The sequence below is a fragment of the Dromaius novaehollandiae genome, chromosome 14, assembly GCF_036370855.1.
Source record: "Dromaius novaehollandiae isolate bDroNov1 chromosome 14, bDroNov1.hap1, whole genome shotgun sequence".
Taxonomy (NCBI): domain Eukaryota; kingdom Metazoa; phylum Chordata; class Aves; order Casuariiformes; family Dromaiidae; genus Dromaius; species Dromaius novaehollandiae.
The window spans coordinates 21,927,892-21,952,075 of record NC_088111.1 but is presented as its reverse complement, the minus strand read 5'-3'; the positions used below and the strand labels follow the sequence as shown (position 1 = coordinate 21,952,075).

The following is a 24,184-nucleotide window of genomic DNA, read 5'->3' as shown; positions in this document are numbered from 1 at the left end:
TGGTGGTCTCAGCAGAAAGTCAAAGGTGTGAAATGGACCAGAGGATAAAAGATGTGATTGCAGAGGTGATCCCTAAACAGCTATTTTTTTTAGTGCTTTGGAAGGGTGATGTGGAGAGTTGCAACATGAGCAGCAGCTGTTTAGTAGACAGAAGGCTTGAAGGGCAGCCAGCTCGGCACACTGGACTTTGTCCTCAAAACATGCTCCTGACAAAATACAAGACCAGAGGAAATATATAGCGTTATTTCTATGGTAAATTCTCTACACCTCCAGTGATTTCTGGCATAGGGACTTCCTGAGCTGGAGTTTGTATCTTTGCATTTAGCAGCCCTATTTGGATTTTGATTCCATATATTTGTATTTCTTGATCACATATAAACTTTTAGCACCTACAACTTTGTGGATGAAAGTTTCACAGCCTCACTCTATGTTATGTGGAGACATACATCCTTTTTTTGTTTTTACCCTGTTGCATTTTACCTCTATTTGATATCTCTGCTTCTTATATTAAAAGACTCAGTGAACTATTGTTTCCTAGTCACTTTCTTTGCATTTTTTGTGGCTTTATAAATCTTTGCCATACACCCCCCTCAGCAGTTTCTTTTCTAGTCTAATGAATCTTTGTTTACTTACTCATTTTCATGGAAGCCATTCCATACCTTTCAACATTTGTTTTTCCCACAAGAGCAAGATCTTTTTGCTGAGCAGTAATCACCTGTTCATATCCTACCACAGCATATGGAAAGTTAATATTGTCTTTTCTCAAGTATTTGTTTACAATAATTTTGTCTGTCATTTTATCTCTTGACTGGAGAAATATTAAATATCATGAGATTCTTTATTTTCATTTTGATTTTATTGTTCTTCATTACTTGGTATGCTTAGTAAACTTGGTCAGTCCAGCATTCACCACCTTGTCCGGTTCATTCATCAATATGCATAGGTTGGGCCACAGTTGTCTGTGGGAGCCTGAAAATGCCCCTCCACAGTGAAAAATGGTTATTAATTGCTGTGTTTTGTTTGCTATATTTTGCTATATTTTAGGTAATTATTTATCTGTATTTATCTTGCCTTATTTCATAGCAAATTAGCTAAGAATCTTTATGTGGGACAAATGATTTTTGGAAATCCAAGTGTGCCTTACCAAGTGGTTCTCTCATATTAGTTGACTGCTTTGGACAACTCTGAAAGATTTGTGAGACGTGACCTCTGTTTGCAAAAGTTGTGTTGACTTGATTCTTCCCCAGTTTGTTATGTTTATCCATGTGTTCACTGATTTTGAAGGGATAAAATCAAAGGATGAGTGTCAAATTGAAGTGTAATAGGTTACAGGACAAGCTGAACAAAATGAAGTGTTGGTCCTATGACAGAGTTTACTTTTTGCGTGGTGGCCTATGGCCATGTGTATGCCCTCTTTTTCTCTTCAGAAGGAGGGGTCAGGCTCTACTCTGTGCTCCAACATAAACTGGGTAGTAGAATATGTTTTAGTACGAAGTAGACATTTGAGAATGTCACCAGCTTGACCCCTTTGTATCCTTTCCCTATTCCTTGTCATTACAGACAGGCTTTTAAGTTTAGATTATCTAGATCTGATCCATATCTAGAGAGTGGAGGGGAATGGAAAAATAGGTGAGGATGCTTCAGAAATTGTGGTACTTCTTTACTTTCTGATTCCTGGATATAAATTCAGTGATTGTATTCAAGCATTTATGTTTGACTGTAATAAACTACCTTCAGGTTTATGCTTAGACATTTCAGTTTCCAGATAGGCACTTTAAATTATGTTGATCATTTTCAACTTCGGATTGCATGAGGTTATGTCACAAAATCATTTGTACAGAATTCAAAAATATGCAACAGATTCTTCACTATGATCTTATAAAATTTATACAAAGCTCTGGAGACACCTTAGCCTTTTGAGGCTAATTGTACGGACTAGAATTAGTCTATGAACTTTATTATTAAATATTCATACTGCAACAACACCAGGAGATCTCAATCAGATGAAAGCTGGATTTTCCTAGGTACTTTGCAAATACTCTAAATGAAATTCTTTTCCCCAAACAGTTTGAAGCCTAAGAGATATTTTAGTATTACCAATTCTGGCAATTTCATTACGAATTTTTCATTTACTAGAATGTGTTCCTCAGTCACTAATTCTCAGTGGTCCTGTTAGAATATGAAACTCACTATTCTGATTTATTTAAAGAAATAAATAGAAAGATCAGCCCTTGCTGACTATAAGAGCTTTAGGAAAAAATGTTAACCCTAAAACCTTATGAGCAAGAAAAAGAACTAGAAATAAAACAATTCTCAGAATATGCTTTATTTTGAGTTAAGTTTTATGGCCTTTGAACACCAGGGCTTAACAGAGCTGAAGCCAGGTCATCCTGTAGTTTATCTGCTTTTGTACGTACTACTCAGTGCATATTTGTGACCTTTTTTTAAAATAGCCAGCTTTCAACTACATTCTGTACTAGAAAATTCTCTTTACAACCTGGGATAAGTAATTTTGGTTCAGAGTTAGAGAACATAGATGCCTAGTTTTGACCTTAATAGCTGTGTCTGTGAATCTGTCTCAGCTGCTTCTCTGTAAATAGTATTCCTATCTTTATAAAAGAGTGCAATGCTCAGATGTCATGATAGTGAGGAGATAAAAGTACCAATGAAAACTTTCCAAGTTATCATTTTTATGCACTCTGTAAGAAGCTCCTTGCTGTTCTGTTGTTCCCATTTAATAATTCCCATTTTGCAGTACATAATCATGATCATAAATCCTGAGTGGTATTCTGAACAATGAATTCCAGCAGTTACTCAGCTGTTTCTAATTTAATTGATTTTTGCCTGTAAACACAATTTTCAAATCAATTGAATTGCAACCAAAACCAATTGCCACCATTTCCTTCTAAATTTGGGCATATTTCTGTACTTTCACTGGTGTAAACCTCTGTTTTTACAAATGGTGTAAACCTCTGGACATTATGTCATAAAGAACAAACTACATATATATACATATATATACCACTGCATATATATATTAGTGTTAGTGGTTCTGTTACACCTTTAACAATCTAAAAAATACTTTCTTTTAATCATGTTTCATTCTGTGGTGCCTTCAGGAACTAATTAAATAATTAGGTGTGATACATAAGAGGCAATATATATTAGGAGGCTGAACAATCTCCATATAATCTCTACTTTAGGTTTGGCTAGACCCTTTTATCAATGACAGTATGTCCAGTCTAATTCCCCTAACTTCGTTTGCAGCGGCATTTGCACACATTTAATTTAATGTTATATTATTTTGTTTGTTCTCATAACATGAACTAAGTAGGTCATACAGGTACATATTTATTTTCACTGTTCTGAGATCTGGACATCTTTTACTGCTTAAATAATGCCAGCAATCTTTACTAGAAGAAATACTTGGAGGAAAACTTCAAAGATAAAATTTTTAAATTCATCAGTCCGTAGATGGTTAGTGATAATATGAAACTCAGGATTTGCAATCTGTTATTAAGTAATGCTATGGATAAAAGTCACAATGCGTAAATAAGAAACCAGTATTCTGCATGACTACTGTAGTCTTTACATATATATACTAAAATTAAAATTACTGAAATACTGAAATCAAATCACAAGTATAGTATCAAGATGTCCAGTGTTCTTTTTTACACAAATACTTTTTAACATTTTTCTACTAGATCCTGAGTTTCTTGAATAGTTCTATTGCTATATATTATTCACTTCCAACACAAGCACAGCCAGAAATGCATATTCTTGATTTATGCACTATATTGTCTGACAGACTGTACTTACTGATTCTCATTTGTTTTGTACAGGCTCCGTCATCAGCTTCTTCACCCATAGCTAATGAACCAAAATACGAGAAGTGCTGGCTAGACACCTTATCAGTTCCTCTGTCGATGGCTCACATCTCGAGGTACAAAGCTGGAACAGATAAATTAAGGTTTGTAATCTAAAAAGGGAAGCACTGGGTTAGTTAGCTTGACCTAATATTTTGCTCTGGAGCGTTGGCTGTGCAAGAATTCTTTGCGTTATGAAAATCTTTAGTTTTTATCATGAAAGATATATATATATGCCGGTCATCTTCCCTTGAGGTTAATGGCATGCTTGGTGATTACCAATGACAAAGTAAAAAGTATAGTAAACATAGCTCCATAAAATATGTTTCCATAATCCATTTTATCTTGGGAGTTCGGTTACCATCAGCAGATAGTTCAGAGGTTAAGCTTGGCTTTACTTGAATTAGTTTTTAAGGTATTATATTTCACTCCATAGCTCTATAAGAGAATACTCCTATATTCCATATTCCCAAGTTTTGATATTGTCAGTTAACACCTTTTTTTAAAAAAAAATGAGATATCTCACAATTCTTGTGACTATGCTACATACCATTGTCATATAGAAACTCATATTGACTGTAACAGAGTTTTATAAAGTACAGGGTACAAAAAGTAGTATTTTCAATCATAAAATCTTGCATCTCAGAGACCTAAGCAATGGTTTATAAAGCATCTGTGGAATAGGATAGAAGAGCTGATTTTGCTGGACTAACAAAAAGATGTGAAAGCAAAAGTGTATACTGTCACCTGAATCAGGTGGCAGCTCCTCTCCCAGACTTTGCGTTAAAGCATCACAAATCAAATAATAGTAATCTGTCCAGGAGAGTTTTAGGTTCTTCCCCAGTCTTTGTGTTAGCTCTTAATTCTATTCTTTGCTAAGTCTCTCATCACTTCCTCCACCGCTTTCTTTCTCCCTCCTTCAGCTGTGAAGTTCACATGGTCATTCTTCCAAATCTATAACAGGCCTCTATACATTCCAAAATAAATATATCACAACAAGGCTTAGAAGTTCTCCTGTGGGTTAAATGAACAAATCTCTGCATGCATATTTAGGCATCAACTCTAATGATCAATGTTATTGCACTTAAAGGATAAGTGGAAAGAAATTAAAACATTTAAACGACTGAGTTCAGTTACCACCCTGCTAGTTAGAAGCAGTTTCACTCCTATTCTGTGCACTCTGTCTATTAATTGGAGCAATCTGAATGGATTCCAATTCAGAAAATGTCAGCAATATATGCATTTTGAGATTGCCTTGAAATAAAACACCTTCTAAGTATTTTTCATGTAAGGAATTAGAATTCTAGTGCTTTCAGCCTCAGCCTCAGATAGATACAGTCTCTTGTGATGCATCTGACTCCAGTATATACTTTCTGTACACAGCATTCCACTATTACTGTTCTTTTGCCTTTTCTTTTAAACAATACAGGAAGTTGGAATCATTCCTTAGAGCCTATCACTATCACATGATACTTCTACTGATATGCACCCTGCTGCTTTTTATTTTTGGTAATCCTGCAGAAATATCCATGTGAGCATTAAAGGAATACCACCTTGGGAGTAATTGCTGATGAGGCCAGTCCCATGTTCTTACCAATGTTGTATTCTTACATGAGGGGTACCAGACTGCTCTTACCTATTCTCTCCTCCTCTGAAATACATGCTTATATTCTTACTATTATCCCACATATTACTTTCTTTTACATTTCTCCATGTTTGTGTAAGCATAAATTCCAGCATTTGTCTTCAGTACTTACTTTATATAATCAAATGTCTGCCTTGCATGAAATGAAACCTATAAACAACTATAAGTATAAATGGTAACATCAAATCCCTTCTTTCAACCATATCTGCATATCTTGACTCCCTTTCACATTTCAGCCATCAATCTAAATTCATTTGAATGAGTCTGTGCCAATTTTCTTGAATGTATCATGGGTCTAGCTGACCAATTTGCTTTTTTTGCCATTCTCTGAATATTTATTTAGAGTCTGTCTGCATACATTAGGTAAACAGCATGCCTACTTTTTCAGTATTAAATGAGTTTATGAATCTATATGTCATCCTTGCTGCTTTCTGAATCCCTCCTGTTCTCTGTCATGGCTTTGTTTTGCTGTAATGCTTCTTTATATATTTCTTTTTATATACTACTTTATATATTATCCTTGGGATAATATATAGGATTATCTCAGTTGATCTTAAGAAGGTGCACTGGCACTGGAACAGCCACTCTTGTTTTTAAGTCCATATCATTGAACTATTGGAACTGTTTTCTGTAGTATCACATACGCAGCTGTGTGCTTTCTCTTCTACTGGGTGACCTGTGTGAAGGGCCTTTTTCCCTGCTCTTTACATCAATTAAACTTAGAAAGAGTGATCTGTATCATTCTCTGTATCAGAATGGTCTATGTACTGCTTGCTTTAGGAATTTACTTGCAACTGTGGAAAATGTTACGGTTTGGGAAAGGTTATTAAAGCCTGTATGAGTATCTTGCTGTCTGTCCACTCAGCCTTGTAACACACACTGCATTCTTCAGTCCTTCTTTCCCAAATGGAAAACCGTCTTTTTCACCTCTGAGATTCTTGCAGATAGCCACAGCAGACTTAGCATTCTTTTGTTGTTAAAATCAATTGCTTAATTGCTGTGGCTTGTTTTAATACATGGTTTTGTACAGTGTAAGCCCAACTATTCTTGTTGTTCTGAGGTGGAAAGCTGCTGCCAGCCAGTTTGGATGACCTCATTCACTTTTCTTTCCTTGGCCATCATAATTTTCAGCTTTCCTTTTCCAGTGTTGTAAATAATCTCCAGCCTTCAGACAACCTTATGAACAAAAAAGAGATTGCTTGTCATAAGGTCAAACAGAGTCTGATATGTTACTGAAGGGTATCTTTTTGTTGCCTTTAAAAAATACTGAGTATGTCAGCGTATAGCATGTAAGCATCTTGCTGAATGTCTTTGACCCTTTTTTGGATTAGAAACATTTTATAAGCTAGAGTTGTCTGTTAGACTATAATATAACTTTAGTGTGATATTAGATCAGTTCTAATCTAAGCTAATCAGATTAGGTTATATCATTTCCTTTGTGGTTAAACTACACATTTTAAATAGCTTGGTACTTCCTCTGAGCTTTCCAGTAACTTTTGCACGAAAATGCATACTTTTAGCTCTTATGTCATCAGATGGCCAGGAAAACCTGTATGTTTGATTGTTATTCTATTCTTCACTATAAGGAAAAGGACTTACCTTTGACTTTTCATTTCACTTGATTTTTCATTTGATTTTTCTCATGAAGTCTTAAGTCTTTTTACTTAGTGCCAAAGAGTACCTTTTTTCACATATATTAGATTTTGTTAGCACCATAGGTATTAGCGGAAACCAGAGAGAATAGGAAGGACTTTTTTCCTTTTTTATACTCAAAGAGTAATAATCAGAAATACTGCAAAGGGCAAGTCCATGAAGTGTGTTTGCCCCATTACAAAACAAAAACAGAAGAAAAACAGTCCCAGGATACCTAAAGAAGAGGTAAGAAATGTAGTAGATCTCTTCTCTTCTCGGTGCAGGATTTTTCCAGCTATGTCTTCAGAGAGTGTGAGTATGGGCAAGAAATAGTAACTACCCAAGTCACCCCTAATTAGTATATTTCGGATTGTTGTTATGATTGAAGTTTATCTGAATGCATGTAGATTGGTGTACTCCTTTTGGTAACTTACTAAATCAATAACTTTTTTATTTGCTTGTTTTTATAATAAGGCACCACTGCTTTTATCATCCTAAAGTTCTCATCAACCCATAAGTGTCTTAAATGTCCTGTTTTCTGTGTAAATTTTACAGTAATATGTACTGTGAAAATTCTGTTCTTGCGAATACTGTTAATTGCTACTTGTTGATGGAAACATTAGGGATAGAGTTGGTCACTAATTGTAATAGAAGTTTGGCAGTGAAATACTGAGATCAATGTCTTTCTTACCCAAAGTATGCAGTTCACAAATTTGTAATTATATAAAAGAGGGAGAAAATAGTTCTATTAATCTATAGCCTTTCAGTTTTCTTAGAGAATGTCTAAAACCTTATTTAGAAAAATGTGTAGATAAGTATTTTTAGTATTTTTAGCAGATACGGACAGTACTACATAGTCACCTTTATTTGCTGCATTGACCAGAGCCTTAAGAAGTGAATATTGTGTATCTATAACCTCTCAAACATTATGAGTTTAGAGTCTGGAAAAAAAAAAAAACCAAACTCATTTGGAAGCAGATGGAAGCTAAATTCAAGAAATGTGTGGACTGCAAGTAACGTAGGCACAGTGGCTATGAGTCTGTGTAGCTATGATCCCAATTACAAAAACAGCTTAATTAGGTTTTGGTGTTATTTTCTATTTCTTGATATTCTGGTCATTATAATTATTGCAGTGTATTGTGTTTTTTGTTTTGTTTTGTTTTTATAATTGGCTCACTGGGTTTTTAAGATAGATAATTTTTCTTAAGTCTTCTATTTCCCATTTTAACACTTCAGTGGGTTAACAAAATGCCTTTAATTAGGTAAATAAATAGGACAGTAAGAAATTAAGCAAACCATTTTGAGATAAGGAAGGTGAAGGAATTGAGCAAAGAGTGAGTATGTAAATGAAAAATACCACAGCCAAACTGGAATCTAATTCAAGAAAAGGGGGCAGTAGGGCAGGAAACTATGGCAGACAGTAACATCTGGTAAACGGAAAAGATGAGAGTTATTTGTAGTGAAAAAGAAACTATTGATTTGGAGAGATACTATTAATAGAGTGCCTTAAGAACTAGCTTGGCTGCTGTTGATGCAGAACATAGAACTACACTAATCAAGCTCACTGGTGACACAGAATCAGCATCATCGGTACAGAAAAGGAGCACTATATTCTTATAAAAAGATGGAACTAATGGAAATGGGATGCAACCTAACAGTACAAAGTGCAGGGAGATGACATCAGGGATTGTAAATGTTGTAACAGGGCAGTTTGATCCTTCAGGAAGATTAAAGTTTGTCACAGTTCTGTTCAAGCAGCAAGATATTTTGGAAATCAATTGTCAGGAATCAAGTAAATGCAGGCTACAGAATAAAGTCTGCTCAGCAGAATAGAAACAAAGAGATATCCAAGAAGTGGCTAGGCATTCTGCAGACCTCTCCACAGTGAGAGACAGACATACCCTTGACTAAAATGAGCTGCTAACTCGGAAAAATCAAGATATAGGCAGGAAAGAAAAGCTAGACAGGAACTGTGCCACACAGAATTAGAGATCAGCGCTGAGTACTGATTCTCAGCATTTTAGTACCTGTTCCTTATGCAGCAAGTGAAGTAGAATGTCTAAGCCAGAAGTTAGACATCCTTTAGGATGCCAGATATTTGTAGTCTAAAAATGTATCAAAAAATCAATGACATGAAAATTACGGAAATTGCTGTTTCTTTGCAGTGTAGAGCAGTGTATTTACATGCTCTTTACAGCTCATATACATGCCTTTAATTTGTTCGGCAGCATAGCAAGAGAAGTAAACTGGCTTATTTTTTGAATCTTCACCCTCACAATGGTTAGCTGAATTCTAGCTTTAAAATCTATACTGCAATTAAGTGTGCCACAAGCAAAAATGAAGCATCCTCATTCTTTTCAGAATCCATGTATTCAGGAAGAACTTCCCCTCATCCCCAATGGTTACATGTTGCACATCTCTTCATTTGTGCTTCTTCTACTAAATAGCATCCCTTAGAGTACAGAATCCTAGATCACAGAAAGGCAAATTGTTAGGAAGCAGAAGAAAAGGCAAAAGAAATCTTCCCATCCCCACCCCCCAAAATAAAGAGATTAATACTGTCAGAAGATTGTTCATATTAATATTACCACTGAGCTCAAAGAATTATTACTTCTTTTTCTTTCTGGAGGTGGTGAGACTTATTTTGCCTTTTCTTCTGCTTGCTGACAACATACTAAATTCTAATCCACTAGGATTATTTCAGCAAGACTCTGCCCCCAGATGTCTTCAATAAATGCCTCTGGATAAATAGCCTTGGGTTTCAGTGGCAGACCTGCTTGCTTTCCACTAACTTGGGCATCAAAGTAGGAAAGAAACAAGTCAAGTGAGCTGAGTATGTTGAAGTGAGTAGTCGTAGTGCTCATTACTGAGCTTTATTGCTTTTGTTTTTCAGAATACCTATTTGTTCAAGAAATGACTGTTTTCAGAGGTGTGTTATGGAAAAAGTCTGATTTGCACTATGTTAGCTTATTAATAATAATAATAATAGTAAAAATATAAGAGCAAGCTATATTGGTCTTCCTTCTGAAACCAGACGGTTTGCAGACTTCAAAGAAACATTGCTAAGTGTGTCATGCACATGAACATCTGTTCTTCCCTCCCAAACACATCTGAATTTCATATGCCGTATAAACTATATATTTAAATCATGTGGAGAGCTGAAAATCTTGAAGAAGTAATCATTTGCGTATAATTTAAACAAAATGTACCTGATATTCTCTGTATTCATGACACTAATGAATACAATTCAGTTGTTGTGGGCTGTAGACTGTCCTCTTACTGAAAGGCTTACAGGGCCTGAGAGGAAATTGAACCTGAACATGAACGAGCATTACAATGGCAAGGCAGTCCAATAATTGTTATCTATATGTAGATTTTGTTAGCCATCTTATGTGTCAGGAAATAACTAGAGACACCTATATGTTATACATAAGAGGTTGAAGCTATTGACCTGTCAAGTCATCTGTAAAGGCATCATTAAGATAAATCTAGTCTTCCTACAAGGAATGCAGTAGGGTGGCTTATTATTTAAAATTTTCACATCTCCCACACACTCCCATTGTGCTGAAAGACCAATTAGAAAATAACATGCCTCTGTATCATCCAAGTGACTAAAAGAAAATATAAATACTTGCATTAAGACTTCTTAAAAATACAGCTGAAGGGTTCCTTTTTTTTTTTTACCTTTGCTTGTATTTACTTTGCCAGTTCATTCAATAAGATGAATGAAATCAATCTTGTCTGCTTTTTTCTTTGTCATTTTCAATTCATATTTAGTAATATTTTCTTGTATTTTTCTAAGTTGAGTTAATGTGATTATGCTCTGCATGTCGATAATGTAAGGCAAACCAACATTCCAACTGTTCTGTGGAACTATTCACATGCTTAAAATCTTTATGGGATTGGGACTTAATAAGTGAGATTGATCTCATCTGACTGTAACATCTAATAGTTGCTCATCTGCAAATGTGCTTAATCCCTGGACTCATGTTGGAGTCAATGGAGAGAAATAAATATCTCCAGAGAGTGATTCACCTCACCTATCTTGTGCATTTACTTATGATAAAACAAAGTTGTTCCTGAGTTTAGCATGCCTTGCTTATCGAATCATAGAATAATTTAGGTTGGAGGGGCCCTGGCGGTCATCTAGTCCAACTCCCTGCTCACTGCAGGTCTAATGGGATCATGTTGCTCAGACATCTTGTGCTGTCAAGTCTTGGACACTTCCCAGGATGAAGAGTCCACAGGCGCACTGTGGCAGTTTTTGATCCTGGCAGCTGTGTCAGTATTTGATTGCCCCCATGGCAAAAAAAAAAAAAATAAAAAAAATAAAAATTCTAATATCTGATTGTAATTTGCCACATTCTAACTTCTGTTTGTTGCCTCTCATCCATATACTTAGGCGATAGAATTTAACATGGCTAAATTGGGTGAAATGCATCTCACTTGAATTATGCCTTACCATAATTACACTGAAATTATAAAAGACTTGCTCACAAGTACACATACACCCTGTTCTCCAGCCTACCACAGTGACCAGCCCTACTAGACATGCTGCACTCAAGAGACGACAGTAGTACAGTGATATTGCATATAGCTTTCAGTAATTCAAGCTGCTCCTGTTTTCCAGCAAAACTCCTCCACCTCTTTCTTTGATCTGTTTCTTCCATACAAATAAAGCATGCTGAGTGTGACAGACTGTAATTCCACAGACTTTTCTCCCTGCAGCAAAGCCAATTAAATTATCTCATACCTGCATTCCACTCTCTTGTTTCTCCTTCAGCTGCTTGTTTTACCCTATTCTGTCCTCTTCATAGTGCCAGTGTAACTATTTGTATGACTTCATGAAGAACAGAGTAAGAAAGAGACCGGATCAATACTAAAACCGTCCCACCTCCCCCCTCTCCTTTTTCTCTGCATGTATTATTACAAACCTGATGGATACAGCTGGGAGTTGCTTCTGCTGGCAAATTAGTAAGAAAATTTCTAGAAGCATAATTTCTATGTCACTTCAGTTATCTTACTCTACTACTCCAAGTTTAATACAAAATAAAGCAAAGTTACAGCATGGGAAGCAAAATGTTCAGCTAAAACAAACACAAAATGCAATCCAGGTTTATGCTTAATAGCTTCATTTATTTTTAGCTCCACAGTTTCTGCTAATAACCCAATTGTATGAGCAACTTGATCATTATTTGAAAATATGAGGGTATATAAAAGCTACAGTACTAAAGCCCTTCATTTCTTAAATTTCAAAGAGATAAAGATTCAGAGAGTACTTTCTTAGGAATTTTCATTCATATCCACCCATAATCCATAAAACTTCAGCCTAAATAGAAGTAGAAATTCTAGCAAGAGAGCCATAGAGTAATGTAGATAAGCCACTAGAAAATGCTGTAAGAAACACAAGAAACTTTGAAGGCAGTCATCAAAATATGTAGAAACAGGGCGGAAGACTGAGTTAGGACCTGGGAAGATATAAAGCTGATCAAGTGTATCTGTCTGTAACAACATGTTAGTAAACTTTGGATAAAACAGCTGCTGTCAGACAACCATCTAGGCTTTTATTAAGGAAATACCGTATAACTTTGAGATAAATCTAAAGGACAGACTGTTTCACATACCACATTCAGATACTGAAAATCTTAAAGTATCTTTTGCTGAAATCCTTAGCTTCTAAAAAAGTTGAAATTTAGCTTTTTGCATTTCAGTTGGCACTGAGAAGGTGTTTTCTCTTATAAAAGTCTTTTTGCTTAACACCTCTCTAATAGCTAGTGGCTCTATATGGCAAAATTCACAGTGGCCATTTTAAGTTTTATTAGTATTAGTTATTAATTACCAAGAAGTGTCAAAGTCAGGAATTGAATTTAAGTCTGTCGATGCCTATCTGTTATTCTGACTGCCACTCTCACTGAAACAGTGTTATTTTATTAAAAGAAATTAATGCAATAAACAAACCCCAAAACAGAGCAGCATGCAGATTCTTCCATCATTTCACCATGAAAGTGGGATATAAATAGACTGAGTATAGAAAACAGTGCCACATGCTCCTGAGTGGTTATGCTTACAAGAAACAAACAAACAAAAATTTACAGATAAAAGGCTGAAAATAATAACAAAGAAATGTAAGGGTAGTGTGGCCCAAATCCCTAAAGTTTAGGAAAAGCAAACATTCTAAAATTCTTATTCACACTCATGCAATGTCCAGTTAAAGACAGTATGGCCAGATTCAGTAGCTGTCCAACTACATAAATGTAGAGTGAGAGAAAGCTGTAGAAACTAACAACATAATATGAAATATTAAAAGAAGACTCTTTTCATCAGAAATTTTTCTGCATCTGAAGTGTTTGTACTTTTCCCCATAGAAGTCACATATCAGCAAAAATGATCTCTTACATTTAATGTGTGAAACACATGCCTAACAATTAATGTTTGTTATCCTTCTTCCACACCTGAGGAAGAGATGAGATATTTTAAATGTTGGAGAAGGATGGCTGCCTCCAGATGATTGTCACTTCACAGCCACAATGATGCTGTCGTTGAACAGGCTACATTGGAGAAAATCATGCAACTCCAGTCTTTCAAGATGAAAAAAAGGCCTTCAGTTTTCTCAGTCTGGGAGTTTAAGTGGTACTTTCCTCAGTAAGACTATTTATACATGATACATTCGGTGATTGCTGCTTTGTAGTGAAGAATACTTCCAATCATGGCAAAGTGGGAAAAATTCCATAAAGTTGATGCATCTATTAAAGTGGAGACTTCTGTATTTGGAAGGACTTTATCTTTTACTTGATTCAGAGATGAGTTTCATGAGCTTTGGTAGTCACTTAAAATAGTTATGTAAAACTCTTGATAATGTCATCCCATCTGTATTTGAAATGATACTGAGAGTAAAGCACCAGCACACAATCTTTCTCAGAGAAGTAACTGCTTACATTTCTGTTTCCTGTTTTTTTCTTTCTGGGGGGTGTCTGAACTGAAGTCCATTCATTTCTGGTTCTATTTGCAATAATCGGTACAGTAACAGGAAAAGTAGAAGAGATGGGAATTTCCTCTAGCTCTGTCTTTCAATGATCTTGAAGCCACAGAGGGAAAAAATAGCCAAAAAAGATGTATCTAATCGTATTTTGTGGTGATGAGATGACTACATAGCATCTTGAGATCTCTCAAACCTGTTTTTCCGTATTAAATACAAAACTTAGCTAAAAGGAGTAGGCGCATACTTGTGCCTCTTCCCCCCACCCATGCTTTGAAGAAATGGAGAAAGGCATGATCTTTAAGCCTCCAGGATTTATTTTCTCCTGAATTTCAATGCTGTCTTTGTGCTTGCGTTATTTATTGATTACTTCACATAAAAAGAAAAGAAAAATTCAGCATTCAGTAGTTTTCTGTTTAGCTTTTATTTTTAGCTTCCATATTTGCTTTTACTTTTTTCTGTATATATGTTATATTTTTCAGACTACAGAGTAAAACAGAACAATATGTTACGTGAATTGTAGAGGGAAACTACTGTAATTAAAGGCAAGAAATAATCATAATAAAGTTCAGTATGTTGAGAACAAAACCACTGTTTTACCAGCACAGACTTACTGGTTGGCATCTGTAAACTTTGCTTATTCTTTTTCTGTTTTGTTTCAGTCACTTGCTTCAAAGGGGCCTGCTTTCTGGCAAAACCAGCTTTCTGCTAAAGTCAGCATAGTGGTGGTGGTGGTGGTGGTGCACTGCAGGTCTCCGTCCCCCATACCAGACAGTGTGACTACCTATGGCACACCAGAGGCCTTAAACCAGACAGAGCTCCTGAGGGAGGAGGCAGTTGTCCTGGTCACGGGCTACAGGGACACATTGGCTAGAGACCAGGAATGGGGTCAGTGGAGGAGGTGGTTGAGCTATCAGTTGAAGAGGAGATGAAGGAGATGAGCAGCTGCATAGCATCATGGAGGATGAACAGGAGATTGACAGGTTCCTCACAGAGACTCTGGGGGCTCAGGACTGCGCCTGTCCACCCAGATTGCTTCGTATGATGAAACAACTCTCTCTGTAGATGAGGGGAGAGCAGTGGGTGTTATATTAACTTTTGCAAGACTTTCTGCAGTCTCCTGTAGCATCCCTGTAGCCAAATTGAGGACAATGGACTAGATGAGTGGACTACAAGATGTATGAAATTCTGGCTAGACTCAAAGGGCAGTGGATAATGGTTCAAAGTTTATCTGGTGGCTGTTTACAAGTATTATTCCTCAGCTGTCTGTAGTAGGGCCAGTAATGTTTAACATCTTCATTGGTAATCTGCTCAGTTGGACAGAGCACATCCTCATCAAGTCCATGAATGGCATCAAATTGGGAGCAGTAGACATTCTTGAAGATAAGACTGCCATCAAGAGAGACCTCAAAAAGGTAAAGAATGAGCCAACAGGAATCTCATCAAGTTCAGCAAAGACACATGCTAAGTCCTGCACCTGGGTCAGAATAAGCCCATGCAACAATACTGGCTAGGGAACAGCCCTGCAGAAGGGCTTGGGGATCCTAATGGACAGCACATTGAGCAGCGGTCAGCTGTAAGCACTTTCAGTGATGAAGGCTAAGACAGATGGGGCTGCATTGGTAATAAAATGGTATGCAGGTTGAAGGAAGTGATTATTCTTCTCTGCTTTGCATTTGTGAGGCCACATCTCAAATACATGCATCTATAATACTGTGTCCAGTTTTGGTCCTCTCGTTGAAAAGAGAATTGTAATGTAAACCAGTCAGCCAGGAGGTTGGACTAGAGGACCTTCAGGATCCCTCACACCATGTTCTTTGATTCTGTGCAAATATCCTGTGACTGAAGCGTTCAGAACTCTGTCAACTGGCTTTTATAACTGATTACCATATTTTAATAAGGAAAAGGATGTGACAACTGGAGTTTGTAGTGTCATCTGAAGTATTGCCAGCATCATGCTTTCAAACAGTAAAAGATTAGTTCATTTTTATAATAAAATTTGTTTTGTTTTGTTTTTATGTTGATTGTCTAGTGCATTAGTTGTTAGCTTAAGAGTTTATTTCTGTGATCTTTCATCAGCCGTTTGTATAACTTTGTGCCACTTGAATAGGGCATTCACATTGCATTCATTCATGCATCTGCTCTGGATGAGTTAGAATCCTAGGCCTTCTATGGATTCAGTGGAGAGCATTTACTATTTCCTGCTTCAGTTAAATGTATTTTAATTTTGATATTTAAATTTGATGTCTAAAGTAGGCATTGTGAATGGGTTAACTTCATGGCAGCAGATTCAGTTTTTTTCCATGCTCCACTGTCTACATACATGATAATGGAACTTTCCTATCTCGGAGGGGTGTGTATATATACATATATATATATATGGATACTGTCTTGTGAATATTGTATTTGATGGGAACTTTATAATACCATTTTTAGCAAGTATATAGATTTGAGTCTTCATGTGCACCATCAAACTGCCTATGAATGACAAATGTTAGGTTAATAATTTTTTCAGTAAGCCATGAGTAAACATGCCTTGTAACCTCCATGTGTCACTTTGAATGCTTATTTTGACATATATCATAAACTAAGCATTATTGGACTTGGCCTTAGATCAGAGAATCACAGGGAAACCCTGCAACCACATAGAGCATTTTTCTTGAGTCAGTATCTTATTTTCTTCTGGGTTAGTTCTGAAAAGAAACCAATATAGCATATAAATAATCTGTACTACAAATATAGCAGATAGCAGCAATATTTTCCAAATGATATACAAAAGAAACATATGCACAATCTTTCAACTATTTATAATTGTCTTTTATAGTAGTATTTGAGCTTTCTGAAGTTCTGTTGCTGAAAACATTGCATGACACATATTTTAAAGATATCTAAACCAGTGCACTTCCATGCCACTACTTAATTTTCTGTTGTTCCTACCAAAAAATCTAACAGTTCAAAATGCATAATGATATCCCATTTCAGCATCCAGATGTGTGGGATTTCAGCAGTACATGGATGGTGCCTAATTTACTGCAAGCAATGAGGAAAGCACTGGCATTTGCAGAATAAAGTTGTTATATAAAAGATGCATAGAAAGTGAATAAATGCAATTAGCAATTAGCATACGTAGATGCTATTATGAAAAGGGGCCTTACACTGAAAAATGCTTTAAAGGAAATTTTAAGTACATTTTTCAGATTTTCTATGTCATAAAGGGGCTTAAAGGAAGCATTGCTTAGAATTTTATATAGAAAATTATAGGAATCCAAGAAATTAAAACTAGGGAAGTCAATTCTTTGCAACTTATACATCCTTAGTAAATGAAACCAAAATGCAAGAAATGCAGAAAAAAAGTCATTTTGGTTTCAGGATTTGTTATAGTTATTAATGCATATGTCCTCAGTATGCTACACTAAGTTCAGTAATTGTAAACATATATTTATACCCTAGTAAATAAATGATCAGGGCATATAGATACTGGTACAGAGAAAGTATTTATTGTATGTATTGCTCCTGATACTGTCCATTATTATCTTTCTTTCTGTTACCTTTCCTTTACTTTGTAAAGTCAAAACCCAAAACTTGTCAAAGATTGTAAAGATCACTTGAACCCTGAAAAATATTGGGCAGTTTCAGAAAACTGACATATCTTCCTTTATGGATATGTTTCTTCTTACCGCAGATCTAATGCATTTGAAGTGCTGGCACTCGATGGAGTTAGTACTGGGATACTTCAGTTATATACAGCCCAGAAGAGTGCTGACTGTCTGAGAGCAATATCAACTAACATCAGTGGTTTGACACTTCAAAATGTATGTTACTTTCTGCATATTTTTTGTCTATGCTGTCTTAAAATTATTTCTAATTTTCCAAGGACAGAAAATAATTCACATTTAAGATAGGCGATATAAAACAAATGTGTGTGTATTGGGAGGAAAAGGAGAAAGGAAAGAGAAGAGACAGGGCTTCTGGTAAATCAAAGCTGTCCTGAAGTTTTCAAGACTTGCAGTACTATTGTAAAACAGAGAGAAATAGAAGTTCAGGTTGCCTTTATTATTTTAAAGATTCTTTCAAGGCAAAATACTGACCTTTCTAATCATATAATGGAGCTTTGGATAGGGCCAATTATATCACTTGTACTTTCTCGAAATTAGTGTGCTTAAAACATGGCTTCAGAAATTAGCATTTGTTGATTTTGAAGTAGGCACGTGGAAATTTTGTAATTAGTGAAGTGTAACTTATAGGGGCTCATTGGGAGGCAGTATTTTTACGTCTGTAATTTGTCTAGGAATTGATTTATTTAAAGTCATGTGTTCCATCTTTTTGCCTACAGGTATAGAGGTGCTTATGCCAGTGTAAATTATTCCTGTAAATTCAAAAGTAGCATTTGTTATTGAAAACAGAGGTACTAAATAAACCCCAGAGAAACAGAAAATCGTTATTTGGACAACAGGTTATTATTCCAAGAAAGAACAACTGGAAACTATTGAAAATTCTGGAATGGAACATAAAGTCAAATAGGCAACTTGATAATGTACACTATTGAAAATATATACCAGTCTTTATGAACTGGTAGAAATCAATGATGAAAAAAATACAAGCACAGTTTGCTCTGAGAGAATTACCTGGGCAGATTTTTAATCTTGTTCTTTAGATGTGTTAAGACTGAAGCATCTTCTATAAACCAGGATCTGGTAGGATAAATATCTTTAATTTGTACTCCAGGTTAATCGATGCTTAGTTATTCAGATTATATTGGGTAGGATTTGTATCAGGTTTGAGCAATCTTTGATCAAACTACATAATAATTTGACTTTTTTGGTCTTCAAAAGTTACTTGATCATGGTAGATATTTGATCATGGTAGTTCTATTAAATTAATTCTTTTTTTTAATCTGAAATTATTTAAGGAGGTCTTTGACAAAATCAGTAAATTTGCTTATGATATATCCTTTATAAATATTCCCTTCTAGGCACTATTTAGTAAATTACCTAATTTAGAGATTATTGTTTCTATTTGATAATTCTAGGGAAATAATATACATTATTCAAGAATGTTCATAATTGCCTGCTGTGTGAATAGTGGAAAGAAGTTCACTTTAATATTTTTAGAGCAATTCCACTTCCTAGTTCCTAATCACAATTCTTTTGCTTTTTAAAAAAATCTCATGAGTTAAAGTCACTCCAAGTATGTAGCTGAATATGACAGTAAAAGTGGCTGTACAAGCAAAGTATTTATTAATATATTTTATTACTGGTGGGGTTCTGGTCTGTTTCTTTGAAATGCAATGTATGTGGTAGCAGGTGTCTTGACATAGTATCCTCACTGTGTTATGACCTGTCTACAAGAATATTTTGTTATCTGCTGAGTATTTTTACTAATCTTCATTTTTCAGTTATCTATCACAATATAGAATTCTGTAAACAAAATACTGCATCTTGTGTCTTCCTCTTTAGTAGGGGTTTGATCAAGCTTTGTTAACAGCAGTGATAAATTCACATGTTCTAAGCCAGGCAGAGAGTAATCTCTACACAGATCATATTAGAAGTGGGTAAAATCTTTACTTGGATTTAGTGCTTAACAGGCTGTGACAGAGGTGCAGCCTTTAGAACAACTGAATAGGGTCTGGCCACAGTAGTATTTTAACTAATTACTAATCATCAGAACAACAGATGTAAAAGTCAATGAGAAACCATTTTATTGGAAAACCTTTTGCAAAAAGATCAGAATGTGAGGCTGGAATGCAATTTCAGTAAAAGTTTGCAGTAAAGGAAGGCTCCTTGACTGGGAGGGCCAAGGGACTATTTCAAATCCACAGTGCCTAGGGCAAGGCCTTTACAGTAGACTTCTTGAAAATCTATTCAGAATGCTTTTTATTACATTATTATCATCTCACAAATGGTCAGTATTTTTCTATGATCATCTTATTGAAGTCGAGGTTAGGCTATGTATCTGTAATTCTTCAGACTATTTTTCCTGTATTTGCCCTTCTTTAGTCCTGTAAAATTTCAATCATTCTCCAGGAGTCTCTGAAGATAATCAGGATTCAGAGATTAGGGTTAGGTGTAGGGAACGGCGATCGGAAGATCTCGCGATGGCACGGAAAGAGGAAGGAAGAGGAAGGATATGACGTAGAGATAGCAGTATGCTTGTAGGTATATAAGCGAATACATACGTACAATAAACGCCATTTGTAGCATCCTCATATTGGTGTCAGTGCTCATTGGCCCGGAGGCAGGGGGAGCCTCCGTGCCGTCTCAGGCGAACGGGAGATTGTCGTATCAGAAGGCGACAAGTGGTGACCCCGACGTGATAGCTGAGACGGCGGACCGCAGGCGGTCGAGAGGATCCGGATCATGGACGCGGTAGTTAAGGTTGTACGCGTGGGTGCCCGGGAATGGGGGCTCTCTATGAGAGCGGATGCAGTTGCGAACTGCATCAGGCGGCTCCTGAAAGATGGAGCGATAGTTAGACCAGGGGACATTTTTTCCCCCTTCTAAATGGGAGAAATGCACTCGAGCACTTGCTCAGAGAGCTATGGCCACTAAGAAGGCCGCAGAGCTTAAGACGTGGGGAGACATAACGATCATTTTAGAAAGGACTAGGGAGGAGCTTGAGACCTGGCAGGCTGCCCGCGCGGCGCTGCACATGTCGGCGGAAATGGCGACACAGACAGCAGTGAACGCAGAGGAGCGAACGGAGGTGATAGAGGGAGAGACGATAGTAGGGGATGAAGTGAAAACGGAGAGTGTGGAAACAGACATAAAGGAGGAGGCGGTTTATCAAGAACCAGAGCGGGGAGAGGGGGAGGCAGAAACTCCAGAGGCTTACCCAATAATGCCCTCTTCTCCGCCACCGCCGCAGTATCCGTGGAAAGAGATGAGGGCGATGGAAGGGGGAGAACTAGGAGAACCAGGAGACCTTTGTGGAGACCCAGATATGAAAAAGCCAGAGGCGGGTAGAGGAAAAGAAAGCAAGGTGAAAGTGGAGGAGGCAGAAGAAAAGGAAAGACCGCTTATAGTGGATGATCCCCGAGACTGGCTACCGGGGACCATGATTCGGGTGCAGTGGGAGGACGAAAGAAGAGAAGAAGCAGGGGAAAGACCAGAAGCAGGGGAAAGACCGAGGGTCCCGCACCCGGGAAAAGATGGCGCTGGCCGAGAGAGGAGTGGGCGTCGACCAGCATTGCGGAAGGAGGAGACTGAAGACTCAGGCACAGCAACTAGGGCGGAGTTCCCCCGCCGCAGTCAGAGGCAAAAAAAAAAAAAAAAAAAAAAAAAGGAGGAGGAAAGTCACAAGAGATATGGAGCAGATGTTTATGCTGCTTACAGCTCTGGAAGAAGAAATAGCTAAACAAAGGGGGCTATTAGAGGCAACAGCTAAACAAAGAGGGCTATCAGAGGCAGCAGCTAAACAAGGAGGGCTATCAGAGACAGCAGGTTTCACCCAAGCGGGAGGGGGAAAAGAAATTCCCCTAACAGACTGGAAACTGATAGCGACGGAATGTGCCCTGAGTGGCCTCAAGTTTCGTGCGCCAATAGGGGCCTTCCCAGTACGAGTTGCCCCGGGGGGGGGGGGGGGCAGTGGAATGGGTGCCCCTCTACCCAAAGACGGTACAACAGCTATTGAAAGCAGTGCAAGAACAGGGCCTGCGACAGCCGGTGACACAGACGTTGCTGGACGCGGCGCATGCGGGAGGCCTAATACCGTGGGATTGTCGCACCCTCGCGCGACTGGTTTTATCGCCCACGATGGTCCTTATGTGGAAAGAAGCGTGGACCTCGCGCCTGCAGCAGGCGTTGATGGCCACGCAGGCAGACCCGCAGAACCCACTGGGCCAATCCACCCTACCGCGGTTAAGAGGAAATGATGCGGCCATGGCTACACCCCAGCAGCAGGCAGCGGGCCTGACACCTCGGGAGATACTGGCGGCAACAGAAGCATCTCGAAAGGCCTTTGATGATATTGGGCCACTGGTGCAGCAGGCAGAGCCATGGACGACTGTGAAGCAGAGAGTGGGAGAGCCGTTTGACAAGTTTTGTGACAGACTACAGGCAGCAGTAGAACTTGCATCTTTACCAGACGCTGCAAAAGGAGCGGTGATGTTGGAATGTATCAAACAACAGGGCGAGTTGACAAAAGAAATCCTAAGAACAGCGCCTAAGGGAGCAAGTCTAGGGCAGACGATCAAGTACGTATTAGAACACCGGGACAAGACCACAGCCCTACAGATTGCTGCAGCAGTTATGGCAATGCCGGAGGTTAGAGCTAGAGGAGGTCCAAAAGGAGGCCCATGCTTTGGCTGCGGGCGAATGGGCCATTTGAGAGCACAGTGCACGAATAAGGGAAGTTACGCGCGCCCAACAAGGGGTATGGGGAGCCTTACATGCTGGGCCTGTGGAAAACCAGGACACAGAGCACGAGATTGTCGGCGGTCGGGAAACGAGAAGCGGGGAGGGCAACTAGGGGGCCACCCCTCCCCGGTGAGCCGGCCTCAAGTAGCCCCCGTCAACAACAACACACCGCTGATGGACAGCTCCAGCGACCAAACTCCGAAGGGAAACCCCGCGTGGCCCTGGTCTTAGGGTGTGAGAAGAGACCCCGAGTGAAAGCGCATCTGATAGGCCCACCAGGGGCGGGTCCTCCTAGCATCCCCTTAATAATGATGCTAGATACGGGGGCAGATGTTACATGTGTGCCCTCGTGGTTGTGGCCATCGAGTTGGCCAGCAAAAGTGGCAAGCTCGTTAGACGGAGTGGGAGGCAGGGCGGAGGCTATGATTTCTGAAACCGATATCACAATTGTATTGGAGGACCTGGATAGGCCTGCTCAGATCATCCATGTGCGGCCGTACATAACTGCCATAGAGGAACCATTGTTAGGGCGAGATGCCTTATTGCAAAGCGGCTTTCACCTGACAAATTTAGGGTAAGGGCCACTGCCTACCTCCTCGGGGCTCATTTCGCTGTCCCGCTGACATGGTGCTCCAATGAGCCTGTGTGGGTAGAGCAGTGGCCATTGACAGCGGACAAATTGGCGGCTGCCCGACAAATAGTAAGTAGAGAACTAGAGCAGGGACACCTGGAGGAAAGCCACAGTCCCTGGAACACTCCTATATTTGTGATACACAAAAAGGATAAGTCTAAATTTCGATTACTGCACGACCTACGAGCGGTAAATCAGCAGATGGAAGCGATGGGTGCCCTCCAGCCGGGGTTGCCACTACCATCAGCAATACCAAAGAATTGGCCAGTGGTGGTGATGGATATCCAAGATTGCTTTTTCTCTATACCATTAGCCCCTCAGGACAAAGCTCGATTTGCCTTCACACTGCCCTCAGAGAATCTGCAGGAGCCAGCAGCGCGATATCAATGGACAGTCCTCCCGCAGGGCATGAAAAATTCACCTACGATTTGTCAGGCGGCAGTAGCTAAGGTATTGCAGCCGGTAAGAGCGCAGTTCCCGCGCGCGCTTATCATCCATTACATGGACGACCTCCTAATAGCTGCAGAGACCCAGCAAGAAACCGATCAGGCAGAACAGGCAGTAATTAACTGCCTAAATGAAGTGGGATTGTACGTCCAGAAAGCGAAGATGCAAAGGGGAGAATCTGTCGACTATCTGGGAACCACCATCCTCCCCAGAGCTGTGGTCCCACAGCCGATAAAGCTCAATAGAGAGATACGGACATTGCATGATGTACAGCAATTGGTTGGAGCTCTCCAATGGCTGCGAGGGCTGATAGGTATTCCCAAGGAGTGGATGGAGCCACTGTTCGAGTTGCTCAAGGGCCACAAACCATGGGAACCGAGGCAGATGACACCGAACGCGTTAGAAGCCCTCCGAAAAATAGAAGATCTCATGGCAAAGGGCGGAGTAATGAGATACGACCCGGCCAGACCTATCAATCTGTACGTGGCAGTTACAAGAACAGGAGCCATAGGCGTTCTCGGACAAGGGACACCGGAGCGTCCGGAAGTCGTATGGTGGATAGTGTCGAACCAAATAAGTACGGCATACGTCACAATCGTAACAGCGTTGGCACAGATGATACAGAAGGGACGA

The 24,184-nt window shown here is 38.7% G+C and overlaps 1 protein-coding gene across 1 annotated transcript in view; it reads left to right on the top strand.

The window, feature by feature from the left end:
• Positions 1-24,184, top strand: part of LOC135329905 (gamma-2-syntrophin-like) — a 163,928-nt gene that overhangs the window by 98,790 nt on the left and 40,954 nt on the right. Inside the window, exons 13-14 of the mRNA XM_064519947.1 lie at positions 3,843-3,970; positions 17,802-17,931. Of these exons, the coding sequence (XP_064376017.1) occupies positions 3,843-3,970; positions 17,802-17,931 (258 nt within the window). The remainder of the gene's footprint in view (positions 1-3,842; positions 3,971-17,801; positions 17,932-24,184) is intronic.